The sequence below is a fragment of the Scylla paramamosain genome, chromosome 7, assembly GCF_035594125.1.
Source record: "Scylla paramamosain isolate STU-SP2022 chromosome 7, ASM3559412v1, whole genome shotgun sequence".
NCBI classification, from domain to species: Eukaryota; Metazoa; Arthropoda; class Malacostraca; order Decapoda; family Portunidae; genus Scylla; species Scylla paramamosain.
Window position 1 is genome coordinate 20,001,920 of NC_087157.1, and position 17,500 is coordinate 20,019,419.

At 39.8% G+C, this 17,500-nt stretch overlaps 1 protein-coding gene across 2 annotated transcripts in view; it reads right to left on the bottom strand.

Moving 5' to 3' along the window:
- The window catches only part of LOC135102196 (uncharacterized), a 106,755-nt gene that overhangs the window by 67,370 nt on the left and 21,885 nt on the right, over nt 1-17,500 (bottom strand). Inside the window, exon 2 of one of the 2 annotated variants that reach the window (XM_064007021.1) lies at nt 13,999-14,052. The exons of the other annotated variant lie outside the window; for it this stretch is intronic. Within the exon in view, the coding sequence (XP_063863091.1) occupies nt 13,999-14,052 (54 nt within the window). The remainder of the gene's footprint in view (nt 1-13,998; nt 14,053-17,500) is intronic. 2 annotated transcript variants of the gene reach the window in all.

The following is a 17,500-nucleotide window of genomic DNA, read 5'->3' on the forward strand; positions in this document are numbered from 1 at the left end:
ACATGTGCTGCCTTGCTTCGCCTTCCGCCTATAAATCAATTAACGTTCTATGAAGAATGAATTCCTCGGGGCTTATTACACGGCGATATCAAGGCAAATATGACCTCCTATCTATCTGTCTATCCATCTACTTATCTGTCTATCTAACTTTTATCTCTCTACCTATCTATCTATCCATCCATCCATCTGTATCTCTATTTTCTCTCCTCATCCACTTAAACTGTGCAAGGTTCCACTGTTAACTAAAGCGAGAGAGAGAGAGAGAGAGAGAGAGAGAGAGAGAGAGAGAGAGAGAGAGAGAGAGAGAGAGAGAGAGAGAGAGAGAGAGAGAGAGAGAGAGAGAGAGAGAGAGAGAGAGAGAGAGAGAGAGAGAGAGAGAGATTTAATGAACTTTAAAAACACTCCTCTCTCAACACACGAATAATGTTCCTCAGAAAAATCCCACACACGTTTTCTTTCCACAGATAAAATCCGAAATGTCTTTCTTCCCTCTTACAAAAAGAAAAAAAACTTATACTCAAGTGCAGCAATGTAAACAATAAAGAAACAGCATAAATTAACAAAATAATGTTAGAAAACAAAGGACAGTAGAAGTATATGTATTAAATATAAGTAATAAGCAGAGAATAAATAAATAAATAAAAAGACAAAATAACAATGTAACATAAGGATACCGAAGTACAGTCTTGTCTCATAAAATGTCATAAGAAATAAATATGAAAGAAGGAACCGTCATATTTACTTTTTCATTGTCTGTGTCCTTCAGCGCCAATGAAATGTCGTAAAAAACATATAGATTTTTATCTGAGGTGACAGGAAAGACACATTCTCTCTCTCTCTCTCTCTCTCTCTCTCTCTCTCTCTCTCTCTCTCTCTCTCTCTCTCTCTCTCTCTCTCTCTGTCTCTCTCTCTAAGTAGGCATCACCATTTTTAGCACTTAATTTCATTTTTTTTCCTTTCAATCTGCTACACATTTTCCCACTTTAGTGCGTTATTTCCTCATATTTTCCTTGTTCAATACCGCAGTTTTTTTATTTTCCCAAGTTAAAGCATGCTATTTTCTTTCCTCACCTTCCTTTAAGCATGATGTCATTCTCCGAGTAACTTCAGGCACCTACTAATATTAGATTACATTCTCTTCCTAATGTCACTTGTTCACTCCGGCTTATGTCTTTCAATGTTTTCTTTTTTTCACTTCTTTCTGTTATTTTCTGGCTTTTTTTCTCTTTTGTGTGGTGCTATGACTGTCAATGTGTGTGTGTGTGTGTGTGTGTGTGTGTGTGTGTGTGTGTGTGTGTGTGTGTGTGTGTGTGTGTGTGTGTGTGTGTGTCAGCATGTATATACATTTACTTGTCTATACGTTAGAAGCTTTTTTTTTCATTGTTTTTTACTTTAAACTTTCTTTTTCATTCTCTCCAATTTTATGTTTGTGTTCTCTCTCTCTCTCTCTCTCTCTCTCTCTCTCTCTCTCTCTCTCTCTCTCTCTCTCTCTCTCTCTCTCTCTCTCTCTCCAATACATTCTTACTTTTAAAACTCTTCGTCAGCCTTCAGGAATCCTAAAACTGCAACAAACTGCCAGCAACACACTCAGTCCCTGTGCTTCCCTGAGCAGTAAAGGGCGGACGTTGTCATCTCCCGGCGTTACTCCTTCGAGACGCACAGTACAATATGTAAGTTCGTGTAGCGTCTTCATATTGACCGAAGAGATGAAGAATGTATGTCAGTACGTATATCAGTATATCTTTGACCTTCTGTCTGTCTTGTGTGGGTGGGTGCGTGATTGGATGGGAGTCTCTGTCCCCAGCTTATGTGCAATTTTGTGTATTGTAATGTATCTGTTTGTCTGTCCGTTTGTCTATTATTTCACACACAAACACACACACACACACACACACACACACACACACACACACACACACACACACACACACACACACACACACATACACACAATATCTCAACATTTGCTTTTTCCAAATGTCGCAAGAAAGAAAAAAGAAAGAGGAAGAATAATGTGCACGATATATATGCATGTGTATTGTGTTGCAAGACATCCAATCTCTCTCTCTCTCTCTCTCTCTCTCTCTCTCTCTCTCTCTCTCTCTCTCTCTCTCTCTCTCTCTCTCTCTCTCTGCATGGTTTCAACACAATTCCAGTGATCCACACAACAATATACAAAATTTAAAATATGCATTTTTAATTTCTAGTAAGGTAATTCATAGAGTAACAGGAGAATGGTGTGTATTTTTGGCGACAGGAAAGTGTGTGTGTGTGTGTGTGTGTGTGTGTGTGTGTGTGTGTGTGTGTGTGTGTGTGTGTGTGTGTGTGTGTGTGTGTGTGTGTGTGTGTGTGTGTGTGTGTGTGTGTGTGTGTGGGCGCCTCTGTCTGCAACTTGATTCACAGGAGGAATCATTTTTTTTATGTGTCTTTTTTTGTTTTATAATGTTTTGCTTTCCTTTGTTTCTCTAGGTTTATATGTAAAATCTCTCTTTTTTATCCATTGCTCGTGTGTAAGTTACCAAACATGAACATACAAATATTTTCGTTATGCGAAATTCAGTCTGTCTGCCGCAAAGTTTCTGATATTTGTCTATTTGTAATGATTCTATATATGAATGTTTGTTTACTATTTCATTTGGCATATGCACCCATCAGTCAGTGTGTCTATGTGTCTTTGTCTGTCCTGCTTTCTGAATGTCTGATGTGCTGGCTGACTCTCTAATGTCATTTCCTTCTAACATAGTACATACCTTTATTTATCTTAGTTTGTTTACCATGATTTACAGTTGCATTTCTATGTGTTCTGTCCATCAATATACAGCTAATTTCTCTCTTTATCTGATTCATCGCTTACACTTCCACTTTCTTCTTATTTGTTTATGTATATTGCTCTTCAACCATCCTGTGTTTCTTCACTTACCTACCCATTCGTCGATGTTTTATCTGTATATCTCTCCCTATCTAATACTTCCACCTTCTTATCAATCAACGGGAATTTATCAACATATTTTCCCACCTATGTACTATTATCCCTGTCTATCTGTCTATCTGTCTATTTATCTAATCTATTTTCTACTTACTGAACTGTCTATCTTCCCATCTATATATATTTATATCTACTTATATACCTATTCATTTATTCATGTATCTATCAATCTATCTATCCATCCATCTGTCCATCTATATATCAATCTATTTATCAGCCAATCAATCTATTTTACCATTTACCCATCCAGCCATCTATCTGTAAATCTACCTGTTCAACCAGATACCTATTCATTAATCAATTCGTCAGACCAATAACACATTTCTCTATCTGCGCCTGAACATACTCACCGACCCATCTCCCCGCTCACCGCCACTGTACCGAGATAATGCACCCTCAATACACTCCTATACTCGGCGGCGGCTAGGCAACGCTATTTCGACATGTTCCACTAAGCATCCCTGCTTATAAGGGGAGACAAGGCCCTGCTAATGCTACGGGACTGGAGGAGGAGGGGGAGGAAGAGGAGGGGCGTCTGTTGCAAGCATTATGTCGGCGAAAGGAAGGATGGAACGTAAGGGAGAGAGGATGAAGGATGGTGGAGCAAGGGAAGAGAAGAGAGGAATTCTTGAAAATGGGAGAAGTTGAGAGTGAAGTGTGGTGGTAGTGGTGGTAGTAGTAGTAGTAGTAGTAGTAGTAGTAGTAGTAGTAGTAGTAGTAGTAGTAGTAGTAGTAGTAGTAGTAGTGGTGGTGGTTGTGGTGGTATAGTTCGTAATTTTTCTGTTCCTCCTTCTTAGGGTGAATTGTAGATTTTTTTCACTCTACTAAAAATTGTATTTTTTTTTTTTTTTTTTGTCTTTTGCACAAAATAGAAAAAAAATCAACATTTCCGAAAAGACGGTATTCAAAAGGAAGTAAGCTTCTTCACTTGTCTTATTCATTATGACGTAACATTCTGAGGTAATTTGTGCGTCCAAAGGCACAGACAAAGGGGTGTTTGAAGTGGATGTTTTTACTAATGCTGTTATTACCCTCCTCCTCCTCCTCCTTCTCCTCCTCCTTTTTTTGCATAGGAATAATAATAGAATCTCACTTCATTCTTTCCAATCAAAACACAGCCAGTTTTTCCCACACAGCGCGATGGTTTTCCCACGCCAGCACAAGCACGAGGGCGTGTCGGTTTGGTAGTCATACACTGCTCTAGCTTACTTTACTAAAGGGTAGTTAATCTAAATTAATTCCAAAGCGATATGTAAAGACCTGAGGGAGTGTTTGTTTTGGTTATCCTATGTAATCACATGTTGTAATCCTCATTTTCTTCGTCCGCATTATCCTGTTATTGATCAACTTTGTGATTTTAAGTACTAGAGGTCAAAGTTGCTGGCGATAACCTGTGAATCCAGCCCTAAAGGGAAGGTACACAAACACAGTGACCGAAGCTGTGGCCTGATTGACTGCCGCCTCCCTGGAAAGCGCAACGCAAGGATTCTGCACCACCCCTCAACAACCAAACTGTGCCTTCACCTGCGCTACGCACACACCACATCACACAACTATCATGCAGTTACACTCTCCCTCACAAACAAAAGTAGACAGACCACAACTCTTTCCCTCACTATTCTCTCAAGTTCTATGTGGTTTTTCTATAGCACGTGGTATCAATTCCTGTATCTTGTCAACTTCTGCTGGAGAGATTGGTGGGGAGGAACCTTCTGTACTATCCTGTATCTCCCATTAATAGTTAAAGTAGAATAATTATCCAAACAGCCTCGTAAGTAACTCAAGGTTTGGTCTTCCGTTGCATTCCTTTGTATTCCTTTGTGTTCTTTCCTCCTCCTCCTCCTCCTCCTCCTCCTCCTCCTCCTCCTCCTCCTCCTCCTCCTCCTCCTCCTCCTCCTCCTGCCTGCTGCTGGATGTGATGGCTCATGAATAACATGTGAATATGTTCTTAAACCACTCAGTGAAATCATAATTCGAGCTGAGAGAGAGAGAGAGAGAGAGAGAGAGAGAGAGAGAGAGAGAGAGAGAGAGAGAGAGAGAGAGAGAGAGAGAGAGAGAGAGAGAGAGAGAGAGAGAGAGAGAGAGAGAGAGAGAGAGAGAGAGAGAGAGAGAGAGAGAGAGAGAGAGATTCATGGCAAAAAGTAAATTCTTTCATACAAATGCACCACATTAAGCGCCTCCAGCGTAAGACTGTATAATTATCAGGCAGGAAGCGCGGCAGTAAACACGTCAAGTCTATGGAGAAGGCAGGGCGTGTTTCACTTGCTGGTCTTGCCTCTCACTTTTTTAATATACGTTTTCTTTTTTTGCTTTTCTTTTTTTTCCTTGCATGGATTGACAAGGTGTGGAATAATTGTAAGAAAATACAAATTATACAAAAACTGAATTGGTGTCACTCCAGATAATAATCCTGCTCTTTACTACAACAACAACGACAACAACAACAAAAACAAGAACAACAACAACAACTACTACTACTACTACTACTTCTACTAGTAGTGGTAGTAGTAGTAGTAGTAGTAGTAGTAGTAGTAGTAGTAGTAGTAGTAGTAGTAGTAGTAGTAGTAGTAGTAGTAGTAGTAGTAGTAGTAGTAGTAGTAGTAGTAGTAGTAGTAGTAGTAGTAGTAGTAGTAGTACTACTACTACTACTACTACTATTGCTACTACTACTGTTATTAACATTCTCGTATTAAGACTCAGTAAAGATTTGTCTTTCTCCAACCCTCTGTGCTTCTTAAAAACATGGAGCTGCATTTGGAAATAAAAATTCAAATAGCTGAACACAAAAATCATTTAGATGGAAAAGATATCGGACGGTTCAACTTGAGTAAACCGGAGTAAACAATGCAATACATGTTTAATTTAGAGTCAGTATAAAATGGTATTCTTACATTTCCATATAGCCATTATTTATACTCACGCTCTCATATCTTCTTGGCGAATGGCAAACAGAGGAAGAAAAAAAAATCTTTTCAGTTGCCGCTTCCATACATACTGACAAAAAAAAAAAAAGATAAAAAATTAAAAGTCAATAAAAAATCTAAATATGTTTCAGGAAGTGCCTCAATACTCTTAAAACAACTAGTCACAGGAAGGGGAAAAAACAGAAACAGGCAGAGAATTCCAGAGTTTACCAATGAAAGGGATGAAAGAATGAAAATATTGCTTGACTCCGGGAATATTGAAAGGGAACTTAAAGACTTCTATCACGTCCCCTCTTAACCTACGTCTCTCTAAAGAATGTAAATTTAATGACTTCAATCTCGCCTCGTAAGGAATACTCCTCATCCCCTGTATCCTTTCTGTCATTCTCCTCTGTACTGATTCTAATACACCTATATCTTTCCTGTAATGTGGAGACCAGAATTGCACAAAGTCTAGATGAGGTCTGACCAGCGCCAAGAATATCATTAATATTACTTCCGGCCTTCTACTTTTAACACTCCTAAAAATTAATCCTAGTACCCTATTTATCCTGTTTCTAGCCTCTATGCATTGTTTTCCTAGACGGAGTTCACAGCTAACTATAACTCCTAAATCTTTCTCGTACCCTGTAACTACCAGAGATTGTTCGTTTAATGTGTACCTACTGTGTGGGTTTCCTCTACCTACGCTAAGTACTTTACATTTATTGATATTAAATTGCATTTGCCATATGTCCGTCCATTCATTCATCCTAAATCTGCCTGCAAGGCGAAGGCACCCGTTTCTGATCTAATTAATCTATCTTTGTGTCATCCGCAAATTTACTAACATCACTACTAATTCCACTAACCAAGGCATTGATATATATATTAGAAATAACAATGTCCCTAATACTGATCCCTATGGCACCCCACTGATTACATGACCTCACTCGGATTTCGAGCCGTTTATTACAACTCTTTCTCGCCTGTCGCTAAGCCATGACTCTATCCAGCCTAACACCTTCCCATCTATCCCATGTGCCCTAACCTTTCTCAGGAGCCTTTCATGGGGTACCTTGTCAAATGCTTTACTCAAGTCCAGATACAAGATATCATAACTATCACCATTATCTACTGCCTCGTACTCTTTACTGTAAAAACTTAACAAGTTTGTCATGCAAGACTTCCCCTTCGTGAAGGGGCTGTGATTAATTTATCAAGTTATGTTTGTCTAAATGTTCCCTAATGTTCCTCGCTCTTATTAACTCTAATATTTTACCTATAACTGAATTTAAGCTGACAGATCTATAGTTAGACGCTAAAGTTTTATCTCCTTTCTTAAAGATGGGTACTACATTAGCCTGCTTCCACATTACTGGTACCTCACGTGATTTCCTAAAGACAGAGACTAACAGCTCACTAATAACCTCTTTGCATTCCTTAAGTACTCTGGGATATATTTCATCTGGTCCTGGTGTCTTGAACTTTTTTTAGCCTATCTATCTCCTGTTCCACTATCTCTCTACTTATGGAAATATCTGTCAGCTTCTCATTCTCATCTGCTCTAAACATCTGTTCACTATCTGGCATATCCTGCATGTTTTCCTGGGTGAAGACATGAAAAACACTCATTCAGAATTTTACTAATCTCCTTCCCAGAACTAACCAGTTCCCCATCTGCTGCCTTTAATAGACCTATAGTATCCTTATTCTTCGTCCTCTATTCCTGATAAAATCCCTTGGGATCCGTCTTCACATGGCTGGCTACACTTAATTCATAATTGCCCTTAGCTTTCCTCGTTAACTTCATGACTGTTCTAACTAATTCATTATATTGTGACCTTAAAACTTCTTCACCTGCCCTTAATGTCTTATATATACTTCTCTTCCACCCTATATAATGTTTTAATCTAGCAGTCATCCATTTAGGATAATTTTTCTGTGATCTTATTGCCCTATACGGGATATATGCTAACTGACCTGTATGAACTTCATCTACGAAATATTTATACAATTCATCTACATTTACTTCACCTAATTCCCTCATCTCGGCCCCTACCATCCTCTCTACTCCCTCATCTACTCACCTCGACCTCACCTTTCTCATTTCAGCATGACCTGACATTCCACCATACTCACACCCATATACCCCTCCCTCTCTCCTCCGCCCCTTCGGAACACATCTTACCTCCTCTTGTCCTACACCCTCACACCTCACCTCACCTCTCACATCTTGCCTTATCTCTCTCAACTCCGTCCCGGACCTGACCTCACCCTGCATCCGTTGCCAGTCAACTCCTTGGAGGTACCTTTTTAATTCCTCAAATTCTGCTCTCCTAAAGTCAAGTATTTTACTAGTGTTTTTGCTTCTAAAAGTTTCTTCCCATTTTAAATTGTATCTAATTTCCCTATGGTCAATGTTACCTAGCTGTCCTCCAACCTCTACCTACGTGATTGCTTCCTCCCTGTTAGTAAGAATTAAATCTAGAATATTATTCCCCCTTGTGGGTTCTACGACTACCTGTTTTAAAAAATTATCCTGAATTACCTTAAAAAATTCTGCTTCCTTCTTACCCACCATTAGACTCCAGTCAATATTCCTAAAATTAAAATCTCCTACCACACATACCTGACTGTACCTGCCTGCTCTATTTATTTCCTGCCACAGTGAGGTGTTAATTTCCTTTGTACTGGTCGGTGATCTGTACACTACTCCCACTACTGTACACTACTGTACTACTACTGCTTTCCTATCTGTTTTAAATCTACTGTTAATACAACACTGTAATGTGTCCCTAACGTATAACGCGACGCCTCCTCCTCTCCTGTTTTCCCTATCTTTATAGAACAATGTATAACCATCTATCTTGACCTCTGGATTAAATACTTTTCCTCACATATCTAACCAAGTTTCAGTTAAAGCAATGATATCAAATTTCTCTACACACACTATTCTTCTAAGCAAGTCTATTTTATTCAAAATACTGCTACATTTTGTGTGGTAAATACTTAAGCTATTTCTCACCTTCCCTGAGCTAGCTACCTTTCTAGATTTAACTAATTTCTCCTATGTTTACTCCTCACAACACCTTCTTCACACAACCCTTTCCCGTATATGAAGTGAGTTATGGCAAATAATTGGCACATTTTGTGCGCTCGAGCTCGATCTGTAGTGATGAGGCGATAGTTGTGCGAGTTGCGAGGCAGAAACCTTCGCCCACATGCCGATAAATCGAAATATGCAAAATACAGCAAAAAAAGGTGAGTCTGACGAAGAAAGTAAATAAAATAACAAAGATACGCCTTCAAAAGTTACCAAGAAGTGTTTCCGAAAATGAAATCGAAACTTTTATATACGATGGACATCAAAAGGTGCTCCTGGCCAAATCATCGTTGTGCCCTCCAGGGCCAGGCGGGAGCGGTGGGGTGTACAGATGTGCGGTAACAAAAATAGAGCCCCCTCGCTCCGCTACGGGAATGATCCCTCCAAAGATATTAAATACGTTACTAAATGATTAAGAAAATCATAAATTATCTTTCATTCGCTGACAAGGAAAATAAAAACGTGAGGAAAACTAATATTTTCAGAAATCTACAACGACGAGCCTCTAAAAAAAGGGAGACAAATAGTGTGGGCCGGCTCTAGTCATCAAGGCCCACGTCACCTTGACTTTTCAAGGCGACAATCAACACACACAGAGACAAATAAGAACACTTCACAGAACTATACAAGCTTTCCTCTCTTTGATTTTACTTGAATAAAGCTGCAACAAAGGTTATGACGCTAAAAAGTTACCTTAGGTTAGGTCACAAATATCATGGTGGTAACGCTTCCCGGGATATCAGAGTTAAAAATAATATCAATACAAATTGAACAAAGAAAATATAAATATCTTTTTTCCATAGAAGGAGTTTTTTTTTTTTTTTTTTTTTTTTTACGTGGAAACCAAATTCACACAAAATGAAATGTGTTACAGTAATAGTTTCCAAGGACACTTTATCATAATGTGCAAAATAGTATTAATCTACATAACGGTAAAACACACTAAAGGATAAATAAACATATAAACTAGAAGATCTGATATTTTTTTTTTTTTTTATGTAGGAAGGATACTGGCCAAGGGCAACAAAAATCTAATAAAAAAAAATGCCCACTGAAATGCCAGTCCCATAAAAGGGTCAACGCAGTGGTCAAAAATTGGTGGATGAGTGTCTTGAAACCTCCCTCTTGAAGGAATTCAAGTCATAGGAAGGTGGAAATACAGAAGAAGGCAGGGAGTTCCAGAGTTTACCAGAGAAAGGGATGAATGATTGAGAATACTGGTTAACTCTTGCGTTAGAGAGGTGGACAGAATAGGGGTGAGAGAAAGAAGAAAGTCTTGTGCAGCGAGGCCGAGGAAGGAGGGGAGGCATGCAGTTAGGAAGATCAGAAGAGCAGTTGGCATGAAAATAGCGGTAGAAGACAGCTAGATATGCAACATTGCGGCGGTGAGAGAGGGGCTGAAGACAGTCAGTTAGAGGAGAGGAGTTGATGAGACGAAAAGCTTTTGATTCCACCCTGTCTAGAAGAGCAGTATGAGTGGAACCCCCCCCAGACATGTGAAGCATACTCCATACATGGACGGATAAGGCCCTTGTACAGAGTTAGCAGCTGGGGGGGTGAGAAAAACTGCCGGAGACGTCTCAGAACACCTAACTTCATAGAAGCTGTTTTAGCTAGAGATGAGATGTGAAGTTTCCAGTTCAGATTATAAGTAAAGGACAGACCGAGGATGTTCAGTGTAGAAGAGGGGGACAGTTGAGTGTCATTGAAGAAGAGGGGATAGTTGTCTGGAAGATTGTGTCGAGTTGATAGATGGAGGAATTGAGTTTTTGAGGCATTGAACAATACCAAGTTTGCTCTGCCCCAATCAGAAATTTTAGAAAGATCAGAAGTCAGGCGTTCTGTGGCTTCCCTGCGTGATATGTTTACCTCCTGAAGGGTTGGACGTCTATGAAAAGACGTGGAAAAGTGCAGGGTGGTATCATCAGCATAGGAGTGGATAGGACAAGAAGTTTGGTTTAGATCATTAATGAATAATAAGAAGAGAGTGGGTGACAGGACAGAACCCTGAGGAACACCACTGTTAATAGATTTAGGAGAAGAACAGTGACCGTCTACCACAGCAGCAATAGAACGGTCAGAAAGGAAACTTGAGATGAAGTTACAGAGAGAAGGATAGAAACCGTAGGAGGGTAGTTTGGAAATCAAAGCTTTGTGCCAGACTCTATCAAAGGCTTTTGATATGTCCAAGGCAACAGCAAAAGTTTCACCAAAGTCTCTAAAAGAGGATGACCAAGACTCAGTAAGGAAAGCCAGAAGATCACCAGTAGAGCGGCCTTGACGGAACCCATACTGGCGATCAGATAGAAGGTTGTGAAGTGATAGATGTTTAAGAATATTCCTGTTGAGGATAGATTCAAAAACTTTAGATAAGCAGGAAATTAAAGCAATAGGACGGTAGTTTGAGGGATTAGAGCGGTCACCCTTTTTAGGAACAGGTTGAATGTAGGCAAACTTCCAGCAAGAAGGAAAGGTAGATGTTGACAGACAGAGCTGAAAGAGTTTGACTAGGCAAGGTGCAAGCACGGAGGCACAGTTTCGGAGAACAATAGGAGGGACCCCATCAGGTCCATAAGCCTTCCGAGGGTTTAGACCAGCGAGGGCATGGAAAACATCATTACGAAGAATTTTAATACGTGGCATGAAGTAGTCAGAGGGTGGAGGAGAGGGAGGAACAAGCCCAGAATCGTCCAAGGTAGAGTTTTTAGCAAAGGTTTGAGCAAAGAGTTCAGCTTTAGAAATAGATGTGATAGCAGTGGTGCCATCTGGTTGAAGTAGAGGAGGGAAAGAAGAAGAAGCAAAGTTATTGGAGATATTTTTGGCTAGATGCCAGAAATCACGAGGGGAGTTAGATCTTGAAAGGTTTTGACATTTTCTGTTAATGAAGGAGTCTTTGGCTAGTTGGAGAACAGACTTGGCATGGTTCCGGGCAGAAATATAAAGTGCATGAGATTATGGTGATGGAAGGCTTAAGTACCTTTTGTGGGCCACCTCTCTATCATGTATAGCACGAGAACAAGCTGTGTTAAACCAAGGTTTAGAAGGTTTAGGACGAGAAAAAGAGTGAGGAATGTACGCCTCCATGCCAGACACTATCACCTCTGTTATGCGCTCAGCACACAAAGAGGGGTCTCTGACACGGAAGCAGTAGTCATTCCAAGGAAAATCAGCAAAATACCTCCTCAGGTCCCCCCAACTAGCAGAGGCAAAACGCCAGAGGCACCTTCGCTTAGGGGGATCCTGAGGAGGGATTGGAGGGATTGGAGTGATAGGACAAGATAAAGATATGAGATTGTGATCGGAGGAGCCCAACGGAGAAGAAAGGGTGACAGCATAAGCAGAAGGATTAGAGGTCAGGAAAAGGTCAAGAATGTTGGGCGTATCTCCAAGACGGTCAGGAATACGAGTAGGGTGTTGCACCAATTGCTCTAGGTCATGGAGGATAGCAAAGTTGTAGGCTAGTTCACCAGGATGGTCAGTGAAGGGAGAGGAAAGCCAAAGCTGGTGGTGAACATTGAAGTCTCCAAGAATGGAGATCTCTGCAAAAGGGAAGAGGGTCAGAATGTGCTCCACTTTGGAAGTTAAGTAGTCAAAGAATTTCTTATAGTCAGAGGAGTTAGGAGAGAGGTATACAGCACAGATAAATTTAGTATGAGAATGACTCTGTAGTCGTAGCCAGATGGTGGAAAACTCGGAAGATTCAAGAGCGTGGGCACGAGAGCAGGTTAAGTCATTGCGCACATAAACGCAGCATCCAGCTTTGGATCGAAAATGAGGATAGAGAAAGTAGGAGGGAACAGAAAAGGGGCTACTGTCAGTTGCCTCAGACACCTGAGTTTCAGTGAGGAAAAGAAGATGAGGTTTAGAAGAGGAGAGGTGGTGTTCTACAGATTGAAAATTAGATCTTAGACCGCGAATGTTGCAGAAGTTAATGAAGAAAAAGTTAAGGGGGGTGTCAAGAATCTTAGGGTCGTCGACGGAAAGGCAGTCCGACCTGGGGACATTTATGGTCCCCTCCCCAGATGGGGACTCCGAGGCTGGTGTAGAAGTCGCCATGATTTTAAAATTTTTGAGTGAAGGGTGTGTGTGTTATTAGGTGCAAGTAGTTTTGTGTGGAGGAAGAGAGTTGTCTTTAGAGGGCAGGCTGTGACTACCCCCTTGTGTTGTGAGACACAAAGGGAAACGTTCAGTGAGGTCACAGCTGGGTTTAATGATAAGTTCACAGCACCCCCTGAACAGTGCTTTAGACCTCACTGTGAGTAATTATCGTTTCGGCAGGTGTCTACTACCTCCTCCTTTTACCTAAAAAGACCTTAAGTGAATATTCCCATTATTGTGGAAAGTTTTTTGTAATTGCATCTTTCCTTTCTTCACTCATATATACGTACATACAAAAAAAAAAAAAAATATATATATATATATATATATATATATATATATATATATATATATATATATATATATATATATATATATATATATATATAAAACGAACGCAAAAATGACAGCTAATTGTTAGGTTTCAATTGAATCTCTAAGTAAATATTTATACCAAAAAGATGACACCATTATAGAAAACATATGATTTCGTATCCTTCTTTTCTCTATGCATAAATTGAAATAAGCACACGAAGACTGGAATACAAAAATTATAGTTTTGAAAAAGATTCTCGGTTAATCCTCAAAGGACTTTTTTCCCTGTAAGATGTTGCAATGAACATTATAGACTAAATTTACATTCTGTCTTCTTTCATATAATTATATACCCTAGGAAGGCAGAAAAATGAGAGACAAAAACAACGCATTTGAAAAAGGTTTAAACTAATCCTTCAATGGATAACACTACTGACACGATACCATAAAAACACATCGTTTCTTTCCTTCACAGATTCGTGGGAAGCTGAAAGGAGAAAGGCAGGCAACAGTGACAGGTTTCCGTTGAAATGATAAAAAAAAAAAATTCCAAAATAGAGGGCACATGACGTAATGAAGCAGGTACTCACTTTCCTCCTGCATGTGTTGGGAGTGCTCACCGCGGCACCACCTGCCATCCTTTCCTGAAAATATCAAAACATCCACATAAAAAAGTGATGCAGCTTCACTATTCTAAAAAGAGCTAAAAATGAAGCATCATAAACAGAACCACCAGAAATCATTTACTGCATGAGTTAACAACATACACATGAACAAAAGAGGAAAGAATAAATACTGAACAAAAACACGAAATGTCATAAATAAAACGTGTCAAATTCCTCCAAGCAAGAACACATGGATACATGGAAAACAACACTGAAAACAGAACACACTTCAAACGCTGAGAATGTTAAATATGCACAACAGCTGCAACAAAATAAAACGAACAAACACCATTACATATATAACAAGATCAAATAAGAAAATAAAAAGAAGCAAAAATAATAAATGTAAAGCTTGCCAACATTCAGCGGTGTCTAGAATATGAAGGTGGTAGTTAAGTGAGACTGAAGAGGAGGAGCACAAGTCATGCTGCGATTGATGCATGAAGGCAATCAAGGGAGAGGGTCGCACAGAGGAGGCGGGACGCAAGGCGCCTTCAGGCCAGTCACTGCTGGTGTCCCTCGCCTCCCCTTCCTGCCTCGCTGCGAGGTCAAGGGGCCACTACCACCGCTGCCTCAACACTTACACTACCTTTGCGTCTCAACACTGAAATGCTTCAATGAATGGGAATGAACGGGAAAGTAATGGTCACTTAGAATTGCTTATAACAAGTACATGTTACTAAGTGTTTTAAATCAATCTGTCTGTCTGCGTCTGTCTGTTTATCTCTGCCTCACATGTTCACTATAATGCTCTGTAAGAATGAGCATCCCAATCTCTGTTGCTTTGTTGCAGCGCATCTATTTGTATTAATGTTGTGTGTGTGTGTGTGTGTGTGTGTGTGTGTGTGTGTGTGTGTGTGTGTGTGTGTGTGTGTGTGTGTGTGTGTGTGTGTGTGTGTGTGTGTGTGTGTGTGTGTGTGTGGTGTAACATTACGAGTGGAACAATATTTACGAGTATGGGTCAGTAGGTCTGTCTTCTGGTATATTTAGTAATTTTAGGAAATCAATGACAACTACGTATTGTGCACGAAAAATGGCATACCGTAAATACGAGGCCATGAGAGAAAAATATAGTTAGCACACTATGTTTGCATTTTCTTCGCTTACAGTAATTGTTATCACGAAAGAATATACGAGTAACGGAAGAGGCATACGTTTATATTGTGCAAACATTATGCTGTATTAATATCCCACTGACTAATTCAGTTAGACTTTTGGTTAAGTACTCACTGCAGGGCACGATAAACTATTTATTAAAGTATTTTACAAAAAAATTGTGAAAATATATTCATTGGAATGAAATATTCCAGTTTCTGCCGCTTTTTAAAACTACTTTGTCCATGTCTATGCCTGCCCGCACATCCATCTGTCCCTCTGTCTATTTGTCTGTCTGTCTGTCTGCTTCCTTGCCTTCTATTTTTGCCTGCCTGCCTGTCTGCCTGCTTCTTTGCCTGCCTATCCTTTTCAAGTTAGCCTGACTATTTCCCTGTCACCCTGTCTGTCTGCCTGCTTTCTTTCTTTCTTTTTTTTATGTCCATCCACCTCTTTCCCCGCAAGTTAGTCTTTCTGCCTCTTTGCTTGCTTGCTTGCTTGCTTGCTTGTTTGCTTGCTTGCTTGCTTGCTTGCATGCTTGCTTGCCTCCCTGCCTGTCTGTTTGACCGTCTGCCTTCCTGCCTACCTGTCCCCCCCCCCACCTCTCTCTCTCTCTCTCTCTCTCTCTCTCTCTCTCTCTCTCTCTCTCTCTCTCTCTCTCTCTCTCTCTCTCTGATGATTATCTAAACAAGTCAAAACATTATTTAAACCACTACTACGAAATACCAAGGTACTTGAACGCTTGTCTGTAAGTGGTATCAGTGTGAACAGGTTACATCACGCTCCTATACAATCATGATTTACGCAGCACACCCTCCATAGTAGTTGGCAGGCACTTCCCACACGTTAAGGAGTCCTTCTTCATTTTGCTCTCTAATTTAAACTTCTTTATACAAATGAAATTAAACTTCGGGATTTAAATGGTCACTTTCTTTCTTAGCGCATAAACAAAAATGTCCTGGACAAATATAACGAAAATATTTATATTAAAAAAAAACAATAATAATATTCGAGCCACACTCCACAGTAACGAAAGCTTTCATAGATATAGGAACACATTGCAAAGGTCGCACTGAAATATTATTTATCACCGTACAACTACCATACCTAATTCCCGGGAGCAGACTCATGCAGGATAGAAAAAGATGAAACACCAATAAATACTGGTAGAGAGTCATGAGAACATGCCAATTCATCAACGAACTCCCGAGAGAGAGAGAGAGAGAGAGAGAGAGAGAGAGAGAGAGAGAGAGAGAGAGAGAGAGAGAGAGAGAGAGAGAGAGAGAGAGAGAGAGAGAGAGAGAGAGAGAGAGAGAGAGAGAGAGAGAGAGAGATACATATATATATATATATATATATATATATATATATATATATATATATATATATATATATATATATATATATATATATATATATATATATATATATATATATATATATATATATATATATATATATATATATATATATATATATATATATATATATATATATATATATATATATATATATATATTTAACAGAGAAAAGGAAGGATAAAATGAAAAACAGGAATATAAGGGTGACGGCAGGCAGGCAGGCAGGCACTCAGAGAGGCAGGAAGGAAGGAAGGAAGGAAGGAAGGAAGGAAGGAAGGAAGGAAGGAAGGAAGGAAGGAAGGAAGGAAGGAAGGAAGGAAGGAAGGAAGGAAAAAGACAAAAACAAGTATCAATATAATAAACATAATAAATAATAATAAATAATAAACAAAAATAATGACAGGGAGATACATTACATTGCACGTGTATCTAAGAGTGAACATTACTCACGGCTCACCAGCACTCCCCGGCACACAGCTAATCCTGGCGCTAGTGAGGGTCTGAGGAGGAAAGACGCTTACTTTCCCTTGGCTTACAAACGAAAGCGTGCTCTACCGTACCTCCCATCAGGAAGCCACGCTAATTGGGTATTAAAAGATGGAGTGTGCTTTTCAGTATTTCTATTTTAGGAACACCGCCACTTGAACAACTAATTGCTTACTGTCCAAGGCAGGTACAGAGAGAGAGAGAGAGAGAGAGAGAGAGAGAGAGAGAGAGAGAGAGAGAGAGAGAGAGAGAGAGAGAGAGAGAGAGAGAGAGAGAGAGAGAGAGAGAGAGAGAGAGAGAGAGATTTCCTCGGCAAAGAAGAGATAACGAGGAGATAACGACTGCACTTTCTATAAGTACCTAAACCTGCAATTCATTACGTGTATCAGAATGTCTTCTTGCAAAGGAAACTACTCCCAGCCTCCCACTCTCTCCTGTTCTGGCACCTGATCCCCGCTGACGCCAGGCATGTTGTGCGTTACACAACT